The 25329-nt window shown below is 44.5% G+C and overlaps 6 protein-coding genes across 6 annotated transcripts; 4 read left to right on the top strand and 2 right to left on the bottom strand.

Moving 5' to 3' along the window:
- Positions 1-6163: 6163 nt before the first annotated feature.
- Positions 6164-6850, bottom strand: RhiXN_03585 (Transposon Ty3-G Gag-Pol polyprotein; the record flags this gene model as incomplete). Its single annotated transcript, XM_043323402.1, has 1 exon — positions 6164-6850. The coding sequence occupies one exon, from the start codon at positions 6848-6850 to the stop codon at positions 6164-6166; it is 687 nt and encodes a 228-aa protein (XP_043175821.1).
- Positions 6851-8897: 2047 nt separating this feature from the next.
- RhiXN_03586 (Retrotransposable element Tf2 protein) lies at positions 8898-9944 on the top strand (the record flags this gene model as incomplete). Its single annotated transcript, XM_043323403.1, has 3 exons — positions 8898-9150; positions 9181-9282; positions 9337-9944. 3 exons carry the CDS (start codon positions 8898-8900, stop codon positions 9942-9944), a joined length of 963 nt encoding a protein of 320 aa, XP_043175822.1.
- Positions 9945-10589: 645 nt separating this feature from the next.
- RhiXN_03587 (Transposon Tf2-7 polyprotein) lies at positions 10590-11066 on the top strand (the record flags this gene model as incomplete). Its single annotated transcript, XM_043323404.1, has 1 exon — positions 10590-11066. The coding sequence occupies one exon, from the start codon at positions 10590-10592 to the stop codon at positions 11064-11066; it is 477 nt and encodes a 158-aa protein (XP_043175823.1).
- A 4385-nt stretch (positions 11067-15451) lies between these two features.
- Positions 15452-18335, bottom strand: RhiXN_03588 (kinase domain protein; the record flags this gene model as incomplete). The annotated part of the gene is made up of 6 exons (XM_043323405.1): positions 15452-15548; positions 17145-17275; positions 17329-17644; positions 17694-17731; positions 17791-18081; positions 18132-18335. The coding sequence occupies 6 exons, from the start codon at positions 18333-18335 to the stop codon at positions 15452-15454; spliced, it is 1077 nt and encodes a 358-aa protein (XP_043175824.1).
- Positions 18336-18874: 539 nt separating this feature from the next.
- RhiXN_03589 (uncharacterized protein) lies at positions 18875-20279 on the top strand (the record flags this gene model as incomplete). The annotated part of the gene is made up of 8 exons (XM_043323406.1): positions 18875-19077; positions 19153-19309; positions 19367-19541; positions 19641-19685; positions 19742-19882; positions 19951-19995; positions 20052-20115; positions 20171-20279. The coding sequence occupies 8 exons, from the start codon at positions 18875-18877 to the stop codon at positions 20277-20279; spliced, it is 939 nt and encodes a 312-aa protein (XP_043175825.1).
- A 4619-nt stretch (positions 20280-24898) lies between these two features.
- RhiXN_03590 (uncharacterized protein) lies at positions 24899-25203 on the top strand (the record flags this gene model as incomplete). Its single annotated transcript, XM_043323407.1, has 3 exons — positions 24899-24981; positions 25025-25045; positions 25092-25203. The coding sequence occupies 3 exons, from the start codon at positions 24899-24901 to the stop codon at positions 25201-25203; spliced, it is 216 nt and encodes a 71-aa protein (XP_043175826.1).
- Between the last annotated feature and the right edge of the window lie 126 nt (positions 25204-25329).

A 25329-nucleotide genomic window follows, 5' to 3' on the forward strand; every position in this document is an offset into this window, starting at 1 on the left:
CTCTAACATATACTGTTGGATTTGCACAATTTTTCTATTATTTTTAGTATTTTTACGGACTCTTTATCTTTACTTTTTAAATCACGTGATCTTGGCGCTTAAAATGCCAAGATGCTACGCTGAGATGCCGTGCCAAGGGTGCTGAGGAGAAATCCACGCTTCTATGCAGCCTGCAGCACACTTCCCTTTTCACATGTAGTCTTCCTTTCACACACACACAGACCACATGTATCTAGTTAGTTTGTCTATATAAACAGCAGGAAAATTGCTTGGAGTCCCCAAGTCAATTTTACCTTGTCTCTTACCCATTAGAGAAGGTAGTCAGCCAGCTAAGTAGCCGGCCCCTCAGTAGTTCAGACCACTCACCCCTCTTATCTTACCTACCACACCTCCCAGGCCTAAGGCCCCATTGTCAGTAGTTAGCAGTAGGTTGCCCTAAGCAACAATTAGTATAGCCTAGTTAGTTGGATTACATAAGTTCACTTGTAGTAGTACGGCCGTAAGCGCCTGCTCCCATTAGTGTGTACCCACCTTACAGTGGTGTACAACATGCAGCCAGGTATTTCTAGTAAGAACTGCTTAGGGCAGTGTGCAAGCTACCTACAACAATGACCAACTATACTACAACAATAAGACTGCTTGGGGTGGCAACAAGCTATCCAATTATGGTGTGGAAGCCGCTTAAGGCAGTAACTGAGTTTCTAAGTATCTAAGTAGTCACCAGCCCTTGTGGCTGTTATGGATATGACATTTCTTCAATAATCTGTACTTATTTTATTAATTACGCTAGTAATCTTACAGTAAACAAATGAGATAAAGATGCGAACTAAGGCTTTCAAGGTCCCTCTATCCAATCGTGACCTTTACAAAACCTACAAACCTCAGGAATACCCTTAATATGCGATGCCTTTTGCATATATGCTGTTTTCTCACTCATTTAAATATATAAATTCAGCTGAGTAGATAAACAGTAACAAGTGAAATTTCTCTTGTTTGTAGTATCTATTATTCAAGATTCTATCTTGTGGCTACACACAGAAATATTCAGGGTCCCCCTGTTGCATAGGCAAATGCTCCAGCGCTTAATCAGTGCTTAAGCACCAACGCACTAAATGCGCCTTTTCTCCATCACCCAGGCATCCCACACTGCCGGATTGCTTGCGCTTAGGTGCGCCTGTTTGTGCGCTCCAGAACGCTGGGTCAAACACCCAAAATGGACAACATTTGGCAGAGTTATGCCCCATTTACTGACCCACATAGGTAAATACTGCCTTGGGGCAAATATTAGGATCTGTTGTTTGTTTACTATGTACCAAAGTATTGGCTCCCTCAAGTGTTTCAGTTGCCACATGTACCTCCTGTACCCCCTCTTGGTATCAATCATGTATATACTTGTTTGTGCGCCTTCTCAGGGTATAAAAGGACCCTGTGAAGACGCTTCTAATGCATCCTACTTTTACTCTTATATATTGACATATACACACAAGCCTTTAACAGCTTATCTGCGCATTTACTTTAGTGATTGACTCACTGTAAATAGCATAGGAGGTTATTTGGCGCACTAAGACCATAGGCCAGTCCAAACAGACACAGGGTAACCTATTAGTGTACTTACTGCAACCCTGTGCCCCTTGACTGTCACAGTTGTTGAGTCCAACATGGAGTATAGTGCTGTCAGAGCCAACAACTACCACAGGGTAAAGCCCAACAAGCTATTGCCTAATATAGGACTTATCAGCAAGTGGGATCTAACAATGCTCTAAGGCAATTGCCAGATGAGGGGTTGGACAAGACCAATTGAGTAAGAGTGCACTATGCTATAAAGATAGCTGGGCAAAGGACCTTTGACAGTGACTGGTATGCTCTCAGGCAATACTCTTAATTGTATGTCTTAGGGTAGTAGATGTTGGAAGGGATAAGAGGTTGAGTTCTGAGGCTTAAGGCTCTCAGAACCCTCCTTATATATTCACAGAGAAGGGGAAGAGTAATTACATGTACAAACATCATAACAAAGATAAGGTCACATGACCAGAGATAAGAAAACAAGATCACATGACTAAAGGTCATGTGATGAGATTACATAATAAGCGCTCAGCGCCTAAATAGTATAAAGATGCATATATCCATAAATCTTCATGAAAATAGCGCATATATTCACTATTTCTTCGACTTAGTGGATTTTAAGGTGGTCACGCCTCTAGGGCATGACAAGTGCAACAATACTGTAAGGATTGTTGTGATTGAGTGATAGTGTTTCAATCCATCACACCCCCTATATTGTAGATAGCTTTATCTACAATATCTCATAAATCCTAGATATACTTTAGGTAAACCCCATAAGTCTTAAGTCTTACTTAAGCATCTATAAGTCCTATACTTATTAGGCAATCCTATTAATCCTGTACATTAGTCAGGTAACCATCTTACTTAAGGTACTATCCCAGAGACCTTAGGTATACATACCCTTAGTCACTTAGGCTTAAGTAACATTAGTCTAAGGTACTATACATCACCAACCACCTGCACTTCATAGTTGGTAGACTATTTGTTAGGAGTTTTTATTCCTGATAACTGTTGTAGACACACTTATACCAAGGGTATTTATTCCTATTTTCTTGATTTTAAACAAAGGCATTTGGACTACTTTTTCAATCACGTGACTTTGGCGCTTATATCATACACTAAGCGCCAAGCCACGTCCCCATCCGCACTTAATCAGCACACGTAGCCACCTCCACCTATGACGTCATCATGACATGTCAGTGACATGTATGCATGAGTAAGGCCAACTGCAGAACGGGGTTCTTATTGGTTATAGTTTTGCACATTGTACATTTGTATTTAGGCTACCTCTGTAATATATAAGGAGGACAACCAACCATGGTAACACCCAGGTTGATTACCTCTTGTTGCATCCACAAACTGTACAAGGGCCTTACTGCCCAGCAAACACTTAGTTACACGCCTTAAGCGTTGGTCTCACTGTACATACATAGTTTGCCGCCGCCTTACAGCGTGTGGTCATTGTAGATAGGTAGCTCATTGTTGTAGGTAGTCTCCACACCGCCTTAAGCGGTTTCTTACTTAGTTCTATATGCCCACAAGCGCCTGCTGCCTTGACGCCCCTTGAGGACGTCTAGGACAATAACCTAGCTTATATTGCGCATATACTCTGTGCATATATTCTGATTCTTAATACTAGTTCTTAGTTATTCCCATATACATTTTGTATATAGTAATTCTTTCTTACTCCTGTACTTACACAACTCTCAACAGTAACACTCAGGTCAATTACCTCTTGTTGCACTCCATTCCTTTATGAGCCCTTACAGGCAGAACCCACTTAGCTACAAAACACCATTAGCATTGACTCTGCTGTACTTACTTAGCTTGCCATTGCCCTTAAGGCTTTGGTCACTGTAGGATAGTCTCTTGACGTTGTAGGGTAGAACATTGCCACCTTAAGCAGTTTGCACTTGTATTCCACACAGCCATAAGCGCCTGCACCTTTGGTGTCATAACCCATATCTGGAGGGGTTATTACCATATATATCCACTGTCAAAGATATATATAGTATATATGATGCACAGTGATATATTAATAATATAAGTTGCTGGGGGATGTTGCACTCCCCCTGCCCCTGTCATAGACACAATTGATACCACGGAATTTATTCCAATTCTATTGAATTTAAACCAAGCAGATTGGACTACCTTTTCAATCACATGACCTTGGTGCTTATCATATGCTAAGTGCCAAGCCACGTCCCCATCTGCGCTTAAATCAGCATACATAGCCACCTCCACCTATTACGTCATCAGCGACATGTATGCATGAGTAAGGCTGATTGCAGAGCAGGGTTCTTATTGGATTAGACTTTTGATATAGTGTATTTGTAATTAGCTCATCTAAAGAATATATAAGGAGGCCAACCAACCATGGTAACACCCAGGTTGATTACCTCTTGTCATAAACAGAGGAAAATAGAACTAGCCGGAATTGAACCAGCTTGACCACTAAGCCATAGAGCCCTATTATTCCTCTGCTGACAACCCATGATTACACCTGCTACCCCCCAAATTTGGGCTTGGGCCAGCATGCAACCACTTGTACTGGTCATGTGACCGTGTCCAGGACACCTCTTGTTGCATTCCCTACACTGTACAAGGCCCTAGGCCAGTAACCACTTAGATACACGCCTTAAGCATTGTTCTTGCTGTACTTAGGTAGCTCACCAACACCTTATAGCGTCTTGTCACTGTAGATAGTTAACTTGTTGTCATAGGTAGTACCACCACCGCCTTAAGCGGTTCATACTTAGTTTTATACAGCCACAAGCGCCTGCTGCCTTGACGCCCCTTAAGGACATCTAGGACAGCCCCCCTAGTGTTATAACCTCCTAAACTATACCATTGGATTTGGACAATCTTTCCATTATTTTTAGTATTTTTTACAAACCCTGTATCTTTACTTTTTCACTCACATGATCTTGGCGCTTATTATGCCAAGACGCCGTGCCAAGATGCTGTGCCAAGGGCGCTTAGGAGAAATCCATGCTTCTGCACAGCCTGCAGCATGCTTCTCTTTTCATATATGTACTTCCTTTCACACGTGCACAGACCATGTAGATAGTGCACGTACTTCTATATATACAGCAGGGAAATCACTTGGAAACCCCAAGTTGATTATACCTTGTCTCATATTCATTGAGGAGGATAGTCCAGCCAGCTAAGTAGCCAGCCCCCATCATTCCTCAGACGTTAACCCCCAACTTAACTCACCACACCTCCAGGCCTAAGGCCCCATTGTCAGTAGTATAGAAATAGCAAGTTGCCTTACGCAACTATAGTATAGCCTATTAGATAGATTACATTAGTCTTGCTTGTAGTAGTACAGCCTTAAGTGCCTGCCTCCACCAGCGTGTACCCACCTTACAGTGGTGTACAACACCTAGCCATGGGCCAATGTTAATGCCTGCAGGCAAGGTCTGAATAATATATTATTATAGAAGAGATTATGTCATCCCCCCCTGTTACACTCCCCTAACATATACCATTAGAACCACCTGATTTTTCTGATATTTTTACCTTTTTTTCCAAACCCTTTATCTTATGTTTTTCAATAATGTGATCTTGGCACTTATCATGCCAAGATGCTGCACCAAGATGCTGTGCCAAGGGCACTTAGGAGAAATCCATGCTTCCACGCAGCCCGCAGCACTCTTCTTATCTCCACCTATGTACTTCTTTTCTCATGCGCACAGACCATGTAGATAGTGCCTCTTTGTCTATATATACAGCAGGAAAATCACTTGGAACTGCCAAGTCAATTTTACCTCATCTCTTACTCACTAGAGAAGGTTCCCAGGCAGCTAAGTAGCTGCCCCTCAGCAGTACCATGCACTTACCCCCTACCTTCACCTACCACACCTCCCAGGCCTAAGGCCTCTCTGCACTCAGTAGTTACAGTAGAAGTGTCTTATAGCGCCAATAGTATAGCCTAGATAGTAGTTAGTCTGTATTACCATGTATTAGTTATGGCCCCAAGCACCTGCCACTAGCATGTGATCAACCTTACTGTTGGATCACAACACCCACCTACCTCAAATCTGTAGTAGTTTAGTATAGTATTGTTGAAATATCAGTATCATAACTTGAATACCTGTATGCAAATCCATGTGACGTGTTTGGACTTGTTTGTACTGCTTGTATATATGCTCACCAAAAATTTGCTTGTAAAACCTCAGTTTGCTATATCATAGTCAAAGCTGAGCTATAGTAGTCTTTTATGTTTTACTTTTTCATGTCATCTCACAGTACCTGTAGATACATTTACATTTAGGTACACAATTTTTCAGTTTGCTATATCATAGTCAAAGCTGAGATACATTTACATTTAGCTCCAACTTCCTGCGCTTTCAACAAGTATTTGATAAAGGACTGGAGGGGGGGAGGTCATGTGACCTGGACTTAGAGAATATCACTAAGTCCAGCCATGTTGACCATAAGTCTCTTATATGTGGGAACCTGGGGGTTCTGAGTGCATAAGTGCAAGTATATGCGTGTTTCCGGTGGCTGTGGTGTGTACCATGAGTGCCCTGGTATGTGAATAGAGGGCACAATAGTGGTGTGGCTCATGACATTGCCTCCCCTTTTGCACCCTTTAGGGGACTTGAAGAGGTGCATATCTGTTAGAGTGAGACACACACAAATAAGCAGATTTCCCCTTTATTGTCTTCTTTTTCTTTCCTGGGGTTTTGATTTCAGTAGGTAGAGGCCCATTAGGGAACTCCTTTTTGAATCTCTCCATGATGTCAGGCAGTTGGGCAATCTTTTCAGCCCTCTCCATGGTATCCTCTAGCTCATCATATCCTTTCCATCTGACCTGATATCTCAGCCCTTCTTTGTCCTGTCTCCATGCCACAATCTTTTCCACTTCATACTCCTCTTCTCCTTCCTCTGTTATGATGGGGGGAGGTTTCACTTGTCTTCTGTAGAAGTCAGTGTCCTCTTTGAAGGGAGCCAGGAGGTTGAGATGGAAGACATTGTGGACTTTTATGGTGTTAGGAAGGTCTAGTCTGTAAGCATGGGATGAGATCTTTTCAGTGATAGTGAAAGGTCCAGCTTTTTTGTTGTCCAGTTTCTTTGCAGGTCTCTTTGTTTGGATGTTGGTGGTCATTAGCCACACTTCATCTCCTACTTTGTATTCCTGTCTGGGTGCCTTTTCCTTTGCTTTGTGGAACTCCATGGAGGCCTTGACTTCATCCCAGATTAGTTCCATCTGTTTGGTCATGTCTTCTGCATGTGGTACATTGGAGGTGGTAGGTGCAATATTCCATCTTGGGTGCATTCCATACACTGTCTCAAAGGCTGATTTGCCAGTTGTAGAGTTGACTTGATTGTTGCAACAGAACTCAGCTATAGGTAGCCATTTTGCCCAATCATCTTGTGCATAGTTGCAGTAGCTGCACAAGAATCCCTCTAACCATTGGTTTGTTCTTTCTGCCAGGCCATCTGTCTCAGGGTGATAGGCAGTAGATTATAGAGGCTTTATTCCCAATTTCTCATATAAGGCCCTTTGGAATTCATTGTTGAATACCCTGCCTCTATCTGAGATTGTTGTCCTAGGGGTACCATGCAGTTTCCGTCATGCCCTACAGGCGTGACCACCTTTAGAATCCACTAAGTCAAAGAAATAGTGAATATATGCGCTATTTTCATGAAGATTTATGGATATATGCATCTTTATACTATTTAGGCGCTGAGTGCTTATTATGTAATCCAATCACATAACTAAAGGTCATGTGATCACGTCTTTCTTATCTTTGGTCATGTGACCTTATCTTTGTTGTTATGTTTGTACATGTATTTACTCTTCCCCTTCTCTGTTGAATATATAAGGAGGGTTCTGAGAGCCTTAAGCCTCAGAACTCAACCTCTTATCCCCTTCCACCACTACCTACCCTAAGACATACATCTAAGAGTATTGCCTGAGAGCATACCAGTCACTGTCAAAGGTCTTTAGCCGTGCTATCTTTATAGCATAGTGCACTTAACTATATTAGGTCTTGTCCTATCCCTTCCTGGCATTGCCCTTGAGCTCTGTTAGGTTGTACTAGCTGATAAGTCCTATATTAGGCAATAGCTTGTTAGGTTTTACCCTCTGGTAGTTGTTGGCTCTGACAACTGTGGTTATCTATCTGGATGATATTTTGATCTTCTTGGAGAAACCAGAGGAACACCCTAGCCACGTAAGGGAGGACCTATCCAGACTTATGAAAAACCAGTTGTTCTGCAAATTGTCAAAATGTCACTTCCACATCTCCACAGTTGACTATTTAGGCATTGTCATATCCCTGGCTGGGTTCTCTGTGGACCAGAAGAAGATTGAGGCAGTCACATCATGGCCTCAACCTAAAACAGTCAAACAAGTCCAGGCCTTCCTTGGTTTTGTCAACTACCTATGCTGTTTCATTCCCAATTTTAGCTCTGTGGCATGCCTGCTTCATAATCTCACCAGAAAAAAAACCCCTTGGTGATGGGGTAACCAAGAAGAGGAAGCATTCCATGAATTAAAGTCCCTTGTCACCAAAAGCCCAGTACTAGTCCACTCAAACCTGGACCTACCTTATTATCTAGAGACAGATGCATCTGGGATAGCCATGGGTGTCTTAAATGTCTGGTGGGATGTCAAGGGCATGGTGCTTGCAGTCAGGTGGTACAGTGAAGAAACTGCTTAAGGCAGTGAGGAGCTACCCTATGTCCTAGACATCCTTAAGGGCCATCTAGGTAGTGGGCGCTTGTGGCTGTATAGAACTAAGTAAAACCCTGTAAGGTGGTGACAATGCTACCTACAACAACTAGCTACCTAAGTACAACAACCAAGGCTGTAGGGGCAATGGCAAGCTACATATCTACAGTGAGGGAGCCACTTAAGGCAACAAGTACAAGTGGGAAACTTAGTAGTTACTGGCCTAAGGCCTTGTACAGTGTAAGAGATGCAACAAGAGGTAATCAACCTGGGTGTTACCATGGTTGGTTGGCCTCCTTATATATTACAAGAGAGAGCTAATTACAAATGTATTGTATCAAATACTGTATCCAATAAGAACCCTGCTCTGCAGTTGGTCTTACTCATGCCTACATGTCACTGACGTGTCATGATGATGTCATAAGTGGAGGTGGCTACAAGTGCTGAGTAAGCATGGATGGGGACGTGGCTTGGCGCTTAGCATATGATATAAGTGCCAATGTCATGTGATTGAAAAACTAGTCCATTTGACTTTGTTTAAAATTGAGCAAATAAGAATAAATTCCCTGGTATATGTGTGTCTACAACAATGGGAGCCATTTTGAGCCAGGGGGGGCCAGACAACCAGTTACACCCAATTGCCTATATGTCCAAGTCCTTCTCAGGTGCCAAAGTAAACTACAACATGCATGATAAGCAATTGTTGGCAATCATCAAGGCTCTGGAGGAGTGGCAAATATTTTCAGAGGCAACAGACAAACCAATCCAAGTGTTCATGGACCACCAAAACTTGGAATACTGGATGCAGGCAAGAACCTTCAACCAGAGACATGCACAATGGCACATCTTCCTGAGCAATTTTAATTTTGAAATCCATTACTGCCCAGGGAAGCAATTGGGTAAACCAGACACACTCTCATGAAGATCAGACTATGTGGACTCTAAAAGTGAACCCAAGATTATGCTTCCAGCCAAGGTGTTTGCAAATACTAGCACATCAGAAGAGGAGCTTGCCATCACAGACAAGATTTGTGCATTGCTTTGAGAAGATCTGTTGCTGGAACCCATCATCCAGTTCCTGGTAGATGATGCAGAAAACACCCCACCATCCATCCAGAAAGCTTATCAAGATTACAACTGGGAAGAAGACCTACTTTGGTACAGAGGGAAACTAGTGGTCCCAGACACTGAAACTCTGAAGGAATGGTTGCTTAAGGAATTCCACAACTCCCCACTAGCAGGACACCCTGGGCAACAAAGAACTCTAGAACTCCTGAGCCAGAACTATTGGTGGCTGGGAATGAAATCCTTGGCTAAGGAAAGGGTCAAATGTTACCCCACATGCCAAGCTAATTGTCAACCTTGTGTGCCAGTAATCTCTTTGAAACCTTTAGAAGTCCCTCCATTCCCCTTCCACACAATCTTGTATGATTTCATCACTGGGTTCCCCAAATCACAGGGGTATGACACCATCCTGGTGGTTATAGATTTGTTTTCCAAATTTGGCCACTTTATCCCCACAACCAAAAAGGTTTTGGCTAAAGGATTGGCAGAACTCTTTGTCACTCATATTTGGAAGTTACACAGGTTGCCAGTCAAAACAGTCTTGGATCAAGGAACTACATTCACAGGAAAGTGTCATGACCTTCATTGGCATGACATGAATTTTTACTATTTTCCATCTTTTTTCTGAGAAGGTTTCCTTTTTTGGTATATATTTATGACTCATCAAGATCACATGACATATTTGATATATGATGTGATCTTGTAGAATGACTTGTCATTTAGTACTGTTGTTTTTGATGTGGCTCTACTCATGTATATAACCCAGGTCAAGTTGCAGCTAGAACAGCAAGACTTGACCTCTTTGTCAATTCATCCCAGCTTACACCTACCCTTTGCTCAGGCCCTTAGTTGGCCATCAGTGCACCTTACTAAATAACCATATCCAGGCCTTTGTTGCCCTCTACCCATCTTCATTTACCCCTGGACCCTAGCCATCCCTCTACCCAGTATCATAGTCCATTGGTGATAGGGCCACAGACTTTAAGCCCCCTTGTACCATAGGTCCAAGCTGAGTTGCAACAGAAAGTTCCTCAGGGCTTTTTACCAATGTCTTGGAATCAGGCCAGCATTCTCCTTGGCTTATTGCCCAGAGTTGGATGGACAGACAGAAAGAGTAAACCAGTTCATTGAGTTCTATCTAAGGTCCTATGTTGCTGCCAACCATTCAGATTGGCCCTCATGACTGCCATTGGCAGAATTTGCCTATAACAATGCCAAACATGCAGACACAGGAAAGAGTCCCTTTGAACTAGTATATGGAAGAAGCCCAGGTATGAGTCCCTCCAATATCCCTGCAAACATTCCAGAAGCCAATCACATAGCAGATACCTTAGCCCAGGAGTGGAGAGAGGCAGAATCAGCCCTTAGAATGTCAAAGGAACACATTACAAGATTGAAAGGAACAATCCCCAACTTCAACATTGGAGAGAGAGTCTGGTTAGATGCAAAAAACATTCAGATCTGCTCTAATTCAAACAAACTAGACCCCAAATGGATAGGACCTTTCAGGATCAGTGAAAAAATTTCCAGCCACATGTACCAACTCAATCTACTGGATTCCCTCAAAATCCACAACATTTTCTATGTAGGATTACTGTCCAAACTGCACAAATCCCCAAGTCAGCCACTTCCAGACCGCCCCCCTCCTGAAACAATAGAAGGGGAAGAAGAATACAAAGTAGAGCAAATCTTAGACTCAAAAAGACAGCATGGAAAATGGTTCTATTTGATCAAATGGAAGGGATATTGACCAGATGACAATTCATGGGAACCAGAGGAGCTGTTAGAACATAGCCAGGAAGAGATCAAATGCTTCAACCAGGCTAGACTCAGAAAGGCTTGTGACACTGCCAAGAGCCTTTAAGGGGGGGGGGCAATGTTACACCCTCTTAACATATACCATTGGATTTGCCTCTTTTTTCTGATATTCTTAGTATTTTTTATGAACTCAATATCTTTTGTTTTTCAATCACATGACCTTGGTGCTTACTATGCCAAGATGCTGTGCTGAGATGCCATGCCAAGGGTGCTTAGGAGAAATCCATGCTTCTGCACAGCCTGCAGCACACTTCTCATTTCATACAGACTCTTCTATTCTCACAAGCACAGACCATGTATATACCTTTTCTTTGTCTATATAAATGGCAGGAAAATCACTTGGAAACCCCAAGTCAATTTTACCTTGTCTCTTATTCACAAGACAGGTTGTCAGAAGCCAGCTAAGTAGCTGGCTGCCAGTAGTTCCCACACTCACCTCTTAACTTGACCTATCACACCTCCAGGCCTCTGGCCCCTCTGCATTATCCATAGATAGACAGCAGTTGCCATAAGCAACTTAGGATAGAGTAGTATAGCCTAGATTAGTAGTCAGATTTGCATTGCCTGTAATAGTACAGCCATAAGCGCCCACCCCGCTAGCAAGTACCCAACCTTATAGTTGGTGTACAACACTGAAAATACCTAAGATAATAGTTGACTGCAGTAATTGTCAACTCACTGTAATTTTGCATGATATTATCAGAATTGTTTAGCCCATTTCCCATGATATTATCACAGGGCTTACTGAGTCAACTCAGTCTTTTGTCCTGCATATACTGTAGTTATCAAAATGTCTTCAATGCAGTATATGCACCATATACACTCTTAAATAAAAATGTGCTATAAAACTCTCAGTAATTGCGTTACACTTGGTTCAATCTCTTCAACAACAAATGGTGGAGAGTGTTACAGTTGAAATTCACAAACAAAAAAATGGCTGCGTGTGACACAACTGGTTGAAGTGATTTTGACAACTACAGTAGTGTTAACACATGAATGCGTTTAAAAGTCCGCCATGCGCAAACGCCCATTAGAGTGATTCAATTCGGTACATACTTGATCAATCACGTGACTTAAGCTTCGAAGCCGCCAGTTGGTAAGTGCGGTTACCAGTTACTAGCAAGAAGTTACCAATACATTAGTTCCATTCTGGGGGGCGTGTTATACGTGATTGTAAGTTGCGGAGTTGGAGACCCGACGGTGGTATTACAGATCACTATTGTGTTACCTCATCTCATTGGTAAATTGTCTATGATATAAATGCGCAGGGTTGAATTCCATGCTCTCAACTGAGAATCACCTTAACTGCTGGTACGTTGTTTGCCAGCCTTTCTATAACACTGAGTATAGCCAATAGAGGAAAGCGAACTATATTCACTGCTTCTTTATTGGGATAAAATGAACTATTTCCGACATTTAAGGTCCCTCAAAGTCTCCACGGTTCGCTCCAGCCCAAGTGAGTAGACAAACATGTAGCAGCTATAACAGAACTGGAGGTCTTGAGTCGCGCCCTGGTGGTACCCATCCGGGTGTTATGCAGCGAATGAGTTTAAGCACAAGTTGTACGACTATTGAATCGAACAACAACAGGTATTTCCGCGCGGCCAAGCTATTCTTTGCGCCTCGGTTCTGTCTCGTGCATGCATCTCTCGGTTAGCTACAGGGACAGCAAAGGAGTAATTCCTTGTTGCGGGTGTGAGAAAAGAGAGGCAGAGTCCGGAACCCTGAATGTGATGATAGTGTGTCGTCTGAGACGAGAATACTGGGAAGAGTTATCGTAAAGGGAGAAAGGAGTGTTGTTGTCCGACTGATTCAGCGAACCATCAGGCAATGTTTACACGCACCTCTATCGTGTGTATGGATACCAGTGCATCCAACGTATGGTATCTTAAATAGTCCCAGAAGTACAATGAGCAGACGAAAGGAGGATATAGAACTTGAACTATCACCTGAAGTACCGGGCCAGAAGTGTGTTAGCTGAAGATAGCAAAGAAGAAAAGCCGAGGGGAGGCTGCACATAGAGCTGACAGCCGCGGCGAGAGCCTCTGTGATCACTCACAGGAAAGTCCCGGTAGACCGGCGACTTGGCCTGTTGGGTGCGTTCTCCCGACTGTGGTGCCTTTTGCTCCTTCAACAAGTCGGTGTCTGGTCCCGAAGACCAGCATGTTTTGAGAGTAAAGGACGTCGAAGCTTCTGCAGTACACCAAAGCCAATTGTACCATATATGGCCTGTTGACCTGTTGACTCACCGTACCGTGTTACGGTTGGTTCAATGTTATCTTAGAGCAAGGACGGCAGCGACGGAGCTCACATGTAATTTTCGGCTTCGCGTTGATTGACACTACACACTCCTCATGTTGCCGATCTCTTGTGTATTGAATCAATAGTCGAATCAAGAAGACGGGTGAGTCGGGGGGATGTGACACGGGGGTTGGCCAAGAAAAATGTGGGTATGCGAGCATTGTGGGCGTTAGGAGTCTGGTTGAACTATCACTGTAAGATCACAGACAGAGCTCTGGTAGGAAATGCTGGAAAGGGAGCATGAGTTGTATCATAGAACACCGGTGCTCGAAGTCGAAGAATGGGGAGGGGGGACACGTGCCCGTCACAACAACTTACAGTGTTACATTTGTCACCTCATTCCACACCAAAACACACACTTTCCAACCCCTACTCTTTTTGCTCGACACTTCTTTATCAAGCAGTACAACAAGTCGCATTCGTGGCCAGTTAAATGCGCATTAGACAGATGGTTCATCTTCCATAGCCGTGATCATTTTTTTTTACAATTGTCTATTCACTCTCCGCCCAACTTGCCTACAAACGACCGTGAACGATGAACATTCCCATTTCTGAACCTCATGTTCAGCTTGAGTTTGATGCTTACATGGGAGCAATACAAAGGTAAGTCATGTGCAGTACATGTGTACGTATATGGCTGAGCACAACAAGTAGTAACCAAGCCCGAGATGTTGGCTAGAACCACTGTATCCACTTCCCTCACCGGTCCACCTCAGCCTCCTACAATACGCATCTGCACGTTTCTACTTCCTGGTACTCAGCATTGGCAACTGACGCCTTCGATAGTTGATCACTCGTGGTGGCCTTTCAGGAGCTAACCCTGGTTCGACTCACACACCTGTGCTCTACTGATTCCAGGGCGTCCGTTTAGAATCCATCTTACACTCCAGCGGCTCGTGCACAGGCTCACAAGCCCTGGCTGGCAGCACAATAATCCTTTCCCAGTCTCATTCACTGGACAGCGGTTCTGATTTTACTCGGAGGGTAAGAGCCCTAACTACCTTTGATACCTTTCTCGCGCTAACTCAACCCTTGATCAACAAAGACATCAGTTCCTCACAATGAACAAATCTTATGTGCTGAGATATCCTCGCGCCGCGACCACTAAACCTGGTGATACAAATAGTCTGGCTTCTAATACGGCGTCACGTTCCAGTCCAAGTGCTTTAGCAGAGCATAGTCTGACTTGGACGTCAGTCAAAGGAATGCAGAGCTCGGACCGAAGACAGAGGTACGCGGTTGAACTCTTTGGACAGGCGATTATTAACACTCAGCGCAATGTAGAAATGAATATAAAAGGCATAGGTACTTCCTATAGCACAATCGCTTAAGCCCCTATGTCCATTCGAGAACCAGGCGGAGGGGAGTTTCAACCCCAGAATGAGGTGCGCTCAATCTTGCTGCTGTTTTTAGTAGGAAACCGGAACAAATGATCATTTCTCCCTCAATATGGTTCAATAGAAGTCCCCACGCCACCCTATGAGACAAGCTTAAGAGCGGGAAAAGCGAGCCCTTGGAGCGTCGCTCTTTGGAGAAGCCTTACACATCGGATGCTCGGGCTAATCGCATTTCATTTTTTAAGGCAGCGTTCCCACAAGTACCCGGTCGGCTCTCAATCAACCAATGAGCCGGATATCGAGCCTGGTAGGGTGTCTGTGACTCAACCCAAAGTGCTTCAGGTGCACCATCTCCTTGTCGTGGGCCAAACAACGAAAACACGTTTACCCATTCTGGTGAGGACAAACTAATAGTTTCTTAATACTCTTCAACTTGCAACTGATGACAGGGTCGATGTAATGGTAACCAACACTAAGAGTGGTCAGCTTGACCGACGTATTGCTCGGTAATATTCTCCAATATGCAGATGCCTCAAATCAACGTACTGAGGCTCAATACTTTAGTGATACGTGGAGATGTGACCACATCAGCTCGCGGCTCTGACATAGGGATTATCTCCAAGTGTTGCGGACGGGTCTCCCGCTGATACTCAAGCATCGTGTACTTTGTCGCACCATTTCAACCTCGCTTTAAATTGACTAGGAACGTCGAGCACATGGCATCTATAGCGGGCGCATCACAATCGGTAGCAAAGAACGTAGCAGACTTCAGGCTCCTATCCAAAAACTTCAGCCTTATGCCCATGACTTGAATGAGCTCGATTGGTACACCACGGTATGACTATTTCAGGTGAGTTTTAGAACTACTGAGATGAGCGTACGGCTGATTGAAACCGACTAGGTGTTTCTAGTTGCATATGTATATAGGATCAATGGAGAAATAAATATTCAAACCCAGTTACGTGCGAGTAGGGACCCCGAAAGCCGATCCATGAGTGGACAAAACTGTACGTTTGTTTGGTCAACCTTTCATCACGTGATTGGCTGTTGCTGCTGTGCCGCAAGGAAACGGCACAGGTTGCCCTTTTAGACCCTACTTGGAGACGAAAACTCAATACCAGTCAGCCAACTGATGAATAGCACGACTTGTGGTATCTTTACTCATTGATATCCGGCAGTAACGTGTTTCCTGGAATCAAGTGCCTCTCGATTCTTGATATCACTGGGATATCAATTAAGGCTAATCTACGGGGTTGTCTAGACAGCAATTCTCAAATGACTTAACTTCCTGTCGGCGTCTTCAGCTCCGGGCTTTGAACGAAACCTCTTACAACTCAGAGTAATCTTTAACGATCTCCCACATGTCCTTATTCTTGCTCTCTCTCCTTTCTCCATTTCTCCCCACTGCATTTTCAACCCCCGGTCAATGGGCTCCTCCCACTATTCGTTTCACCTCAATTCACTCGCTGAACTCTCTGCTTCAGCTTCCATCCAGGGCTGGGAAGATCTAGTATATTTCGAATACTACATTCAATAGAGGGGTATGCGAGTTCTACAGCCTTGCCATCACACCTTCTTTTTGAGTCGGCTTTTGTTCTGCAACACTTGATCTTTAATACTACATAGGGCTGCAAGAAACATAGGAAAGGTGCGTATCTCTATCTCACAGCACTGGGACTTACAATGTTAATTCGAAAGCGATGAAATACATGTGGTCGGCCAAACGAGTGAATCGCACTGGGTCGCTTGTCACACGCTGAGATCGAACACTTTATTTCCCAGGTCCTTTGGGGGTGTGTTATAAGCTCGTCGATGTCTCCAAGCGAGCCGCTCCGCAGTAGTTCGAGACAATAAGCCCTACCTTGCAGGGCGCTTCTGCGCTACTTTGTCTTGCAAGTACCATGTAACCCTTGGGATTCCAGCGGGTACGTATGAGGTCGATCTAACTCTAGGTAACGTTCGTATTAGAGACCCAAGTAGTCCCAGCGTGTAGACTATGTCCTTCTTATTCCTGTTGGCTCCCTTAAAGAGATATTTCATTTCTTTCCTCTCGAAAGATCACATCAACATTGCTGTGTCAGTTTCGCATGTTCTAAAACTCCCCGTCACGTGCCATTTGACCAAACATGGCATTTGTCACTTGAGTCATGAATTCTTTTATGATAGCATATATACCAGTGCTGAGTTAAAAGTTAATTAAGAAGGAGGACAGGCTAAGAAAACACTAATGACCGGGCCCGCGGACATTCAATTTTACCAACATCCTTAACATTCTATCCAACCAATATCTGATTTCCGATGCTACACCCCATACATAATAAATCCATCTTGCCCTAAACCCCGCTTCGTGAGGGACAAGAGGCCATCTGTACCTTGTTCCACTCAGTCCAAGGAATGCTGTATTCATGGAATCTTGGGCCTTGGTGAGGGTTGGACGAGTGGATGGGTCCGAACGTGTCATTGCCTCGGCCAGCGGGATCAAAAAGTCGAGTACACTGATTTGCTACGGATCGGGAGTTATGAGAGTTACTAGACATTCTGGAAAGGAGGTCTCACTGGTATCAGATCTTGTTTGATGACTGTTCCGAGCTGATATATGTCTACTAAGAAAGGGTCGTACGGGCTCCGCTCTGTCTGCTCCGGAGACATAATCCGTGCCGGTTTCCTGGTGACCAATCGTGGTGCACTCGGATCACGGAACCAACTTGCAAAGCCCATATCAATAAAATAATATCGTACGCGTTTTTCGAGTCGGGAGTATTTTGGGTACACCATCCGTTGGATATCTAGGGATAGAGTTTGCTCGACGGGATGAAATGGTTCGTCGTACAGGATTCGAGAGTCCATCATGATGTTGGCCGAACTGATATCACTAGGAGGGCGTGAGCGCGAGGCCCCTATGGTGAGAATAGGTGCATTACCAATGAGCAACACTGTTCCTGTGCATGAAAAGCAGTCCCTGCTCGTAATAGCTACCCGTGATCAGCCGCGCTGCCAAAATGGTATCATTGAGCTCACCTCAAATATTTGTTGAAGAAAATCATGAACCTCGGAAAGACGTTTGAAGGGCAGGTCATCATACTGTCTCAGTAGTGGCATGATCACGAAGTGGCCCGGCTCCGTAGCAGATATCGGGAACGAGTCCAAGCACGGGACCACATGGTTGGCTGTGTCGTCTTTGAGGGAAGGGCTGGCGAAATGTTTCAATATCGCAAGCTCGTCCTCTCCTTCTCCCTGTTTTGGAATCAACATCTTTATCATAACTTGATTCTGGTCTTTTATTCGGATTGCGTCAAGAACGCGCAATGGCTAGGCATCCTGGTGTCAATAATGGGGATCACTAAGTTGAGCCAACTCACCATAGAATCTATGCTATCTTCACAATAGTCCGGTCTCAACCCGGATGTTTTCCAAGAGGGCACCCACTCTGGGCTGTACCTCGGTCGTAGACGGTAACCTTTAGAGAGCAAATATGGCTGGAATGAGACCCATCTTTCCTCCGCTCCTGATCGCCTCTCTGCACTTGAAAGTATATCGTACTCATTGCTCTCTCCCTTGCTCATGGTGATAACGAGGGCTACCAAAGGTCGGCTCAGTGAAGCCGGGTATTTGTGTATGAAACAGAAATGAGGTTTTCTCGGACTCTCGGAAATCTTGGAGTGCTAGCTAGTCAGCACATACTGATTGGGTTGCGGATAGAGGGGGGGTGCTATCCGGGTGTATCAACCCCCATTATCGGGTTCATGATTGAAGTGGGAGGGCTGCACGTGTTGTCACAAATAAGCTCATGTCACGAACCAGGCGTCACCCCCCGATGTGCACCTAGGTGCATCTTCCCAGTACGCCTTAGATGGATTCAACTGGTTCACCGCATGTTAATAAACTGGATGTGGCTGGTGGCAATCCCAGACTTGTGGTGCTACGCAACTCGATGGGACTATCAATTACTCGGTGTCCGATGTACTTACACCGTAAAGGCCAGAAGCCAGTGTTTCCCCCGGTTCCACCAGGAATCATGGAAAGCCCCTATAACAGTCTGGGGTCCCAGCATCATTGCTTAGCCCAATCCTTCATACCCTTGAGTTATCTTAGGCTCCTAGGAATGGTTTGGTCAAAGATTGCACAGGTGTTTTCGTTTGGGAGCCAGTGGGGAGACAATACGATTCGAGTTGTTGAGGGAAATGACGCGTCTGCAATGCTCAAGAGAGTAGAGGGTATCTTGGAGGACTCAATGCGGGTCCTCTCCAGTCATGAACGAGTACTATCACAAGGGGAATTTGATACGTTCAGCATCAAGTACCGAAAGTGAGCGACTTCAAGCGCTTCTACCGAGTTTGCTTCTGACCACGACGACCTTTACTTTTTCCCCCATGCTTTTAGTTTGACACTTAAGGTCGTCGAGGTCAAGCAAGAGGTTCACGGTGAACAGACCCGCGGAATCTTTTCCGCCAGTCCGGCAGGAAGGCAGCCTTTTCGTCTCGACCAACAGGTGGCTCTTCTTTATAGACAAGCACGGATCTACCAGCGTGATGTTCTAGTAAGTTGCAAATTTCAATCTTCACGGCCACCTTGTTCACTACGGTATTCTTGACAGACGGCTAGCCGCCGGGCTCAGGCCATGGAAGAGGCAGTGTTCAACGAGATACATGGAGTTGATACCCAACCAGGTTCATCCGAAATCATAGAGGCACGTATCACACTAAACCATGCCCCAGTAGCCGACTTCATACTACTTCCAGGCGTCAGGATCGGGGGCAACCTGGTACTCAGTTATCGCCCCTTCCACGAGATCATCAAGAGGTGCAGCTTCTGACTCTCTCGATATCCAGGTTTGATAACTCATCAAATTCCTTGAATCGTCTCACTAGACTCCCTGGCTTCATCTACCACAGGCTCTGAGACCTCGACGCTCGGTAGTTATACTTACCTTTACTTTTTCTACGTCTTTTATGAAGTTGATCTTCTGCAGTTGATCGCCAACCATACCTGGCCATTGCCCACGTACGACCTGGGCGGTCCGGGTCGACCGACTCAACCGAGTCAGCAGATAGCGATACCTACCGGGAAATACTCATATTGGAGAGTGAGGAAAAAACAATTGTTATGATCAGTGGGTATCTCATCGGATGTTTCAAGCGGGCATAACTCGTTAAAGCCTTGTTTCTCCCTCCCCTGTAGATCCCAACCGTCGCCATCTTAACAAAGACTTTGATCCTCTGGATGGTATGCTAGCCATAGTAATCAGGACCGTCCTATCTAATATCGTTTCATACTTACAGAAAGCTCAATCCAAGAAATGTCTCGGGCCGGCGAAGCTTTGCTACGAGTCACAGATCCCCACAAGTGAGTTGCTCGTGCGAAGGATGCCGAGTTATTTGATGTGCTGAACGGTTGTTAGCTTGCAGGGGTACGAGGTCATTGGAGCGCAGCAGGAAACATCATGGGTTGATTCATTTGTAAACACTCTGTCGAGACTGGGGGTAGGAATAGGTGCCGACATGATGTAGCAGTCTCGCCATCCGGTTCATCTGTAGTGTTAGCTTCAAATAACAAGCAGTGGTACCTCATTTACACAATACTTGTGTCATGATGTTTATCCCCAGTAAACTCATATGAGGCGTGCCACTAGTCCGGGTTGTGTCTCCCGCCCTATGTTATTGCGTTGCTTTGTAAGTTCTTTAATAATACATCTAGCTCACATGACAGTGAACCGGAAGACTCAGAGAGACCAGTATTTTCTAAATGCATAATCTGTCACGTGTTGAATGAAAAAATGGCCAAGGCGAACCCCTTGTTACCACCCTTCACATCGACAATATCCTGACCCCCAAGTAAAAGATCAATCTTGCCTCACTCCTGTAAGTCAACCTATGAACCCCCTTCAACGCCTCTTGAAATAATGCGATGCGCTGAGCACAAAGAAGCTCTACGTCGATAGGCACTCACCCGGGCCATCCACTTGAAATTCGTCTGCTTCGGTCTCAGCTAGTTCAGTTTTGTGGGTTTTGTAGCAGTCGATTATCCAAGAGGTCTGGTTGTTTACACGTCTCTTGAGCGCTCGCTCAACTGAGAGATCCCTCTTGACTTAGATTTTTGTTTAGTGAGCTCTTGTCCGATGTATGTGTTCGACTTAGCTGATATAATAGATACATGAAATACAGTTCACCCCATTAAGATGAAGGTTTGCTAGATGTGGTTCCTCTTACGTTAATACCTTACTGAGCCCGCCGGCATCACACTGAACTAACTCTCTGTTTCTTCTCCGAAGAGATAAACGGCAGCCTGAAGATCAACGAGGCCTGGAGGTTCAAAGGACTGAATGATAGCGTATGACGTCGAAATAGAACAAGTACGTGATGAGAGCTCGAGTTCTACATATATAGCTCTTTTACTTTTCTTACTTGCGTCGTGGTATCTAGAAGGTTCGATTCTGCGCCCACAAAATTTATTCAGTCCTCAAACTTCAAGCAGTGAGCTGAGCAGAAGTCGAACCACTGGATTCAAAACTCGCCAATTGGGGATTAGCCGGCGTCTATTTACAATACTGATATAAGCCTCCGTCGCGACCCCGCATTTTATTCACTCCTAACCCATCTTGGCATCTGGAGTGAAAACCATGTGTCATGTTGCGACGCCAGTGGAAAGGCACGCGAGGTAGGTATGAAGGAAAGCATTGGTGTACTTTGCTAATATTCAATCAAAAAACCAACTGACGGCGCTCTCATCGAATTTCTTGTTTATTTTATTTTATTTTATTTTATTTCGTTTATATACAGCCATCACCTCGCCATAGAAGTTGAAGGAGCTGTGAGTGTGTGAATCTTATATCATCTATGCTCCAAGCAGCGGATAACGTTCCCTCGGAGCGGAAATCCACGTATCTTGCGTATTCACTCGAGAGCTTTACCAACACATCTAAGTCTTGCTGTCAGTCTTCACATGCAGCCTCTGAAGGCAACTGATTCCGTTGAAGTAGGGTGTCTCTATTCAAATCCTCAAGTGATCCCCACTCACCCATCGCGATCGGCCGGGGATTTCACGCGATTATTAATGAGCTCCCCGAGGCGGAGTTCTACGGTTTAGCATAGGTAATCAAAGCCAACTATGCCGAAAGGAAGCACTATTGGGCTAGGGTAGTAAGCTTCTCTACTAGAAAGCAGGTCATACGGAATGCTCTTGTTGACAATGAAAACTAGGTCACACAAATAGTCGCGTGACGGAATCGGTCACGATTGTCACAGTCGCGAAAAGGTGGATGTATGCGTACATTTATGTCCCCATATCTCATAATTACATGATACCTATCTCAATATCACAACCATGCTAAACACAATAGCTCGTGTATACGAATAACCATGAAACGCGGAATTTATATTGTGGCCAAAGAATCCAAGTTGCGTGAAACTCAACCCTAGAACCCACTTAGAAGAAGTTGCTTCCACTTATAAATAATGGCTCCGAGCGCACGCCTGCAATCAAAAATCTTAACAAGTCGGAAAATATCCATATCGCTGACGTGTAGTCTTTTGTGTACGAGCTCGGTAAACATGCGCCCGCGCTAATAAACTTTTGATTGGTAAATGACGTTAGTACACGTGCCGAATGGGCCATGAAAACCAAAAGAACCAGGGGAAACCCAAATCTATAGGTCATTAGGAATGCCTCTATCGAACAAGGTGATACGGCGAGACCTTCACTCACAAAATGACTTCGTGAATCACGCAAACCTCTTTCTATAGCTCTTTCTAATACTCTGGTCTATGATTACCATTTCACACCGTGTTCTCCAAAGGCGTGGATTATCCGCGCCCCAAATCCCAACCCTAGGGTCCGGATTTTCATTTCCAAGACGTGTGGCCTGTGGGTCAAAGTATGGTGGGGGTGCGGGTTTTTGGCAAAATCCTCACCCTGGGTCCGGATTATTCGCAACTGCTGGGTTCACGGTGTCAGTTACCTCTCGAAGTCATTAGTTTTGTAACACACACCCTGCTTTTAGCTCAAAATCAGCAGATTACCATTGATCTATACTTCCAGTAGACTTCTCACCGCGCTGAATACTTAGTGACTATCTTCCCTTAACGGAGTTGCCATGCCTTGGCTTAGCGCTGCAAAACCTCCCTGAGGATATTTTGTGGCATCCCAGATCTTCGTGATAATTGCTGCGGAGACCATACTAAGAACAACAAGTGTTTATGACGCACTGGTTTTCAAAAAACAGGTGAAACATGAACTTAATTCATCACAAATAAGCAACCAATAGGTAATGCGAACAAAAAATGTGGTATAAAGGGCCTCTGCACGAAGGTCATCTTCAAGTGTCCATATATGCGCTCCGGCGTAACATGACTTGGCTCTTAAGCTTGTTACAATCCTGCATTCGCATAGTTAGTCGAAGTGATCAAGGTTTTAAATGTAGTACGACTATCCAAGGCCTGTCAGCTCGACAGCTATTCCAGCTTCCAGTGTTAGCAGTAGTAAATCCAGAGTAGTGGCTGGCTGATTGTGAATGATATGCGAGGTGTGTTGAAATCTTATGTATATAGATGTATATATAAATGTATTACTAAACTAAACTAAATCGTATACAAAAGTAAAGACAGTAAAAGAGAAGTAGAGATAGAGAGGTAAGGATAGAGGGCTCGTGTGCGGGCCTTTATATATCCCAAGAAACCTACCGAGTCATATGGTAAATTGCTGCGCATATGACTGCGCACTGAATGACTCGTACTTACTGACTCGATTACTGCGCATAGAACATACTAGAAGAATCTAGTATTTACAAGATATTTCAACAAGGTGGGTATGATAGATGATGACAGCCTGAGATACATTGCAGTGCTGGATCTCAAGAAGAACCTGATTATGGGGCGCGCATGTGTCAACATCCATAATACCGATATCAAGGATGAGTCAAACACCCTCCCGTTCCTCGCAAGTATCTTGACAGTGACGTCTGTCGCTTACATAATACGCCGCCTCTACTCGGTAACTTCCGGGGTGATCTCATATTTAGACTGTTTTGCTGTCAGCTATCGGCACAAATTACTGGGGGCCCGAGCTTACGTTTTGAGAAGTGGAGTACGTCGGAGCATCAGCGCGTGATGTCTGAGTAGCCGTCGCGATGACAGTATACTCGAACTGAGTGAGAGTAGCAGAAGTAGAGGCAGAGCTCGGAAAAGTGATGCCAGAGAACGACCGGGAGATGGACTTAGGTCCGCCTTTCCTGTTCGTTTTGGGTTTGAACTAGGCCTTACTGGCCGAGCTGTATTGCCCCTGCTGAGGCAGTGTGAGGTCTCACTTATTGTCCACTCTTGTAAATACGATCGTCGATGGCGACCCGTCGCCGAGATAATGACAATCCATAAAACACCCGATTGTTGTTGTTCGAAAGTAAGGTCAGTTATCAGAGAATCCCTCCCCCCCCCTGCGGGACCTCATAAGGTCAACGGGACTCGTACATGAGTAAGCGGAACAACCCAAACGAGAGTATATAGATAGAAATCAGATACGAACAATAATGGTAGCGAAGGGAGCTGAAATCGCTCGTCGGGTGAGCGTGGCCAACTTGGTTATGTAAGGGACTCGCATAGAAGTAGGGTTAATATACGAATAACCGTTGATGACCGGCTCAACGCTACGCCTGGCCAGAGCCGTTTTTGCCTTTCAGGAAGAGTTAGTATCACCGGATGCCTAGTTGAACTCAAAATGACTTACCTTTCGCTTAGCATTGAACTCGGCAATTTGTGGGGCGCAGTTACGAGCGATAATGTGGTGCTTGTTTGTTTCCAGTTGTAGAAAGATGTAGAGTTAAATAGAAAGTTCTGTAATCGAGTCAAGTGGGTGACTCACTTGATGTATGCGCAGTAAGCGTAAATCTACGCGTAAGTCATGCCTGTAGAGTATAAAATGGCCTTGTTCAAGCCCCGAATACTCATTTCATCCCATTCTTGTATTTACTCAGTCATTACTTGTATCCTAATCTAGTACTTTAATACAGAAATCGAATTCGTATTTCTACACCAGTTGACGGCGATAGAGTTCAACACGAGTAAGAGTATGATATTCACCTGGATGTTCTAAAAATACGTGTCGTAAATTCTCCAACTTCATCTACAGGTCCATATCAATGTACATACCTGATGCGATATTGGCCACTGCTGCAAGGCTGAGTACCACGGTACTCAAGGCTTTCGACAATATAGCGGCAAAGTGAGTGCAGAGAAAACGGAAGAGTAAAGTTGCTGATTCACAGCATTGTTTCCGGGGCCCTTTGGTATGTATTCGCCTAGTTGTCTTGGGAACTAATATCTGGTCCGCAGCGAAACGTGTGTGTCGTTAATCTTGAAGTCTCAATATACCAACCAATATTCGACTGGCGAACTAGGAAGCGATTGGAGAGCTGTGTCTCTGCTGAGTGCTATTCTGGTATAGGTTTCATTTTAACTCACAATCGCTAATCCGATGAACGGTAATCTGAGTGATTGGATATCTCACATTCTTACCAATGTAAAATATACGCATGATTCATACGATTGCTAATGCAACCATATATCATTC

The sequence above is a fragment of the Rhizoctonia solani genome, chromosome 1, assembly GCF_016906535.1.
Source record: "Rhizoctonia solani chromosome 1, complete sequence".
NCBI classification, from domain to species: domain Eukaryota; kingdom Fungi; phylum Basidiomycota; class Agaricomycetes; order Cantharellales; family Ceratobasidiaceae; genus Rhizoctonia; species Rhizoctonia solani.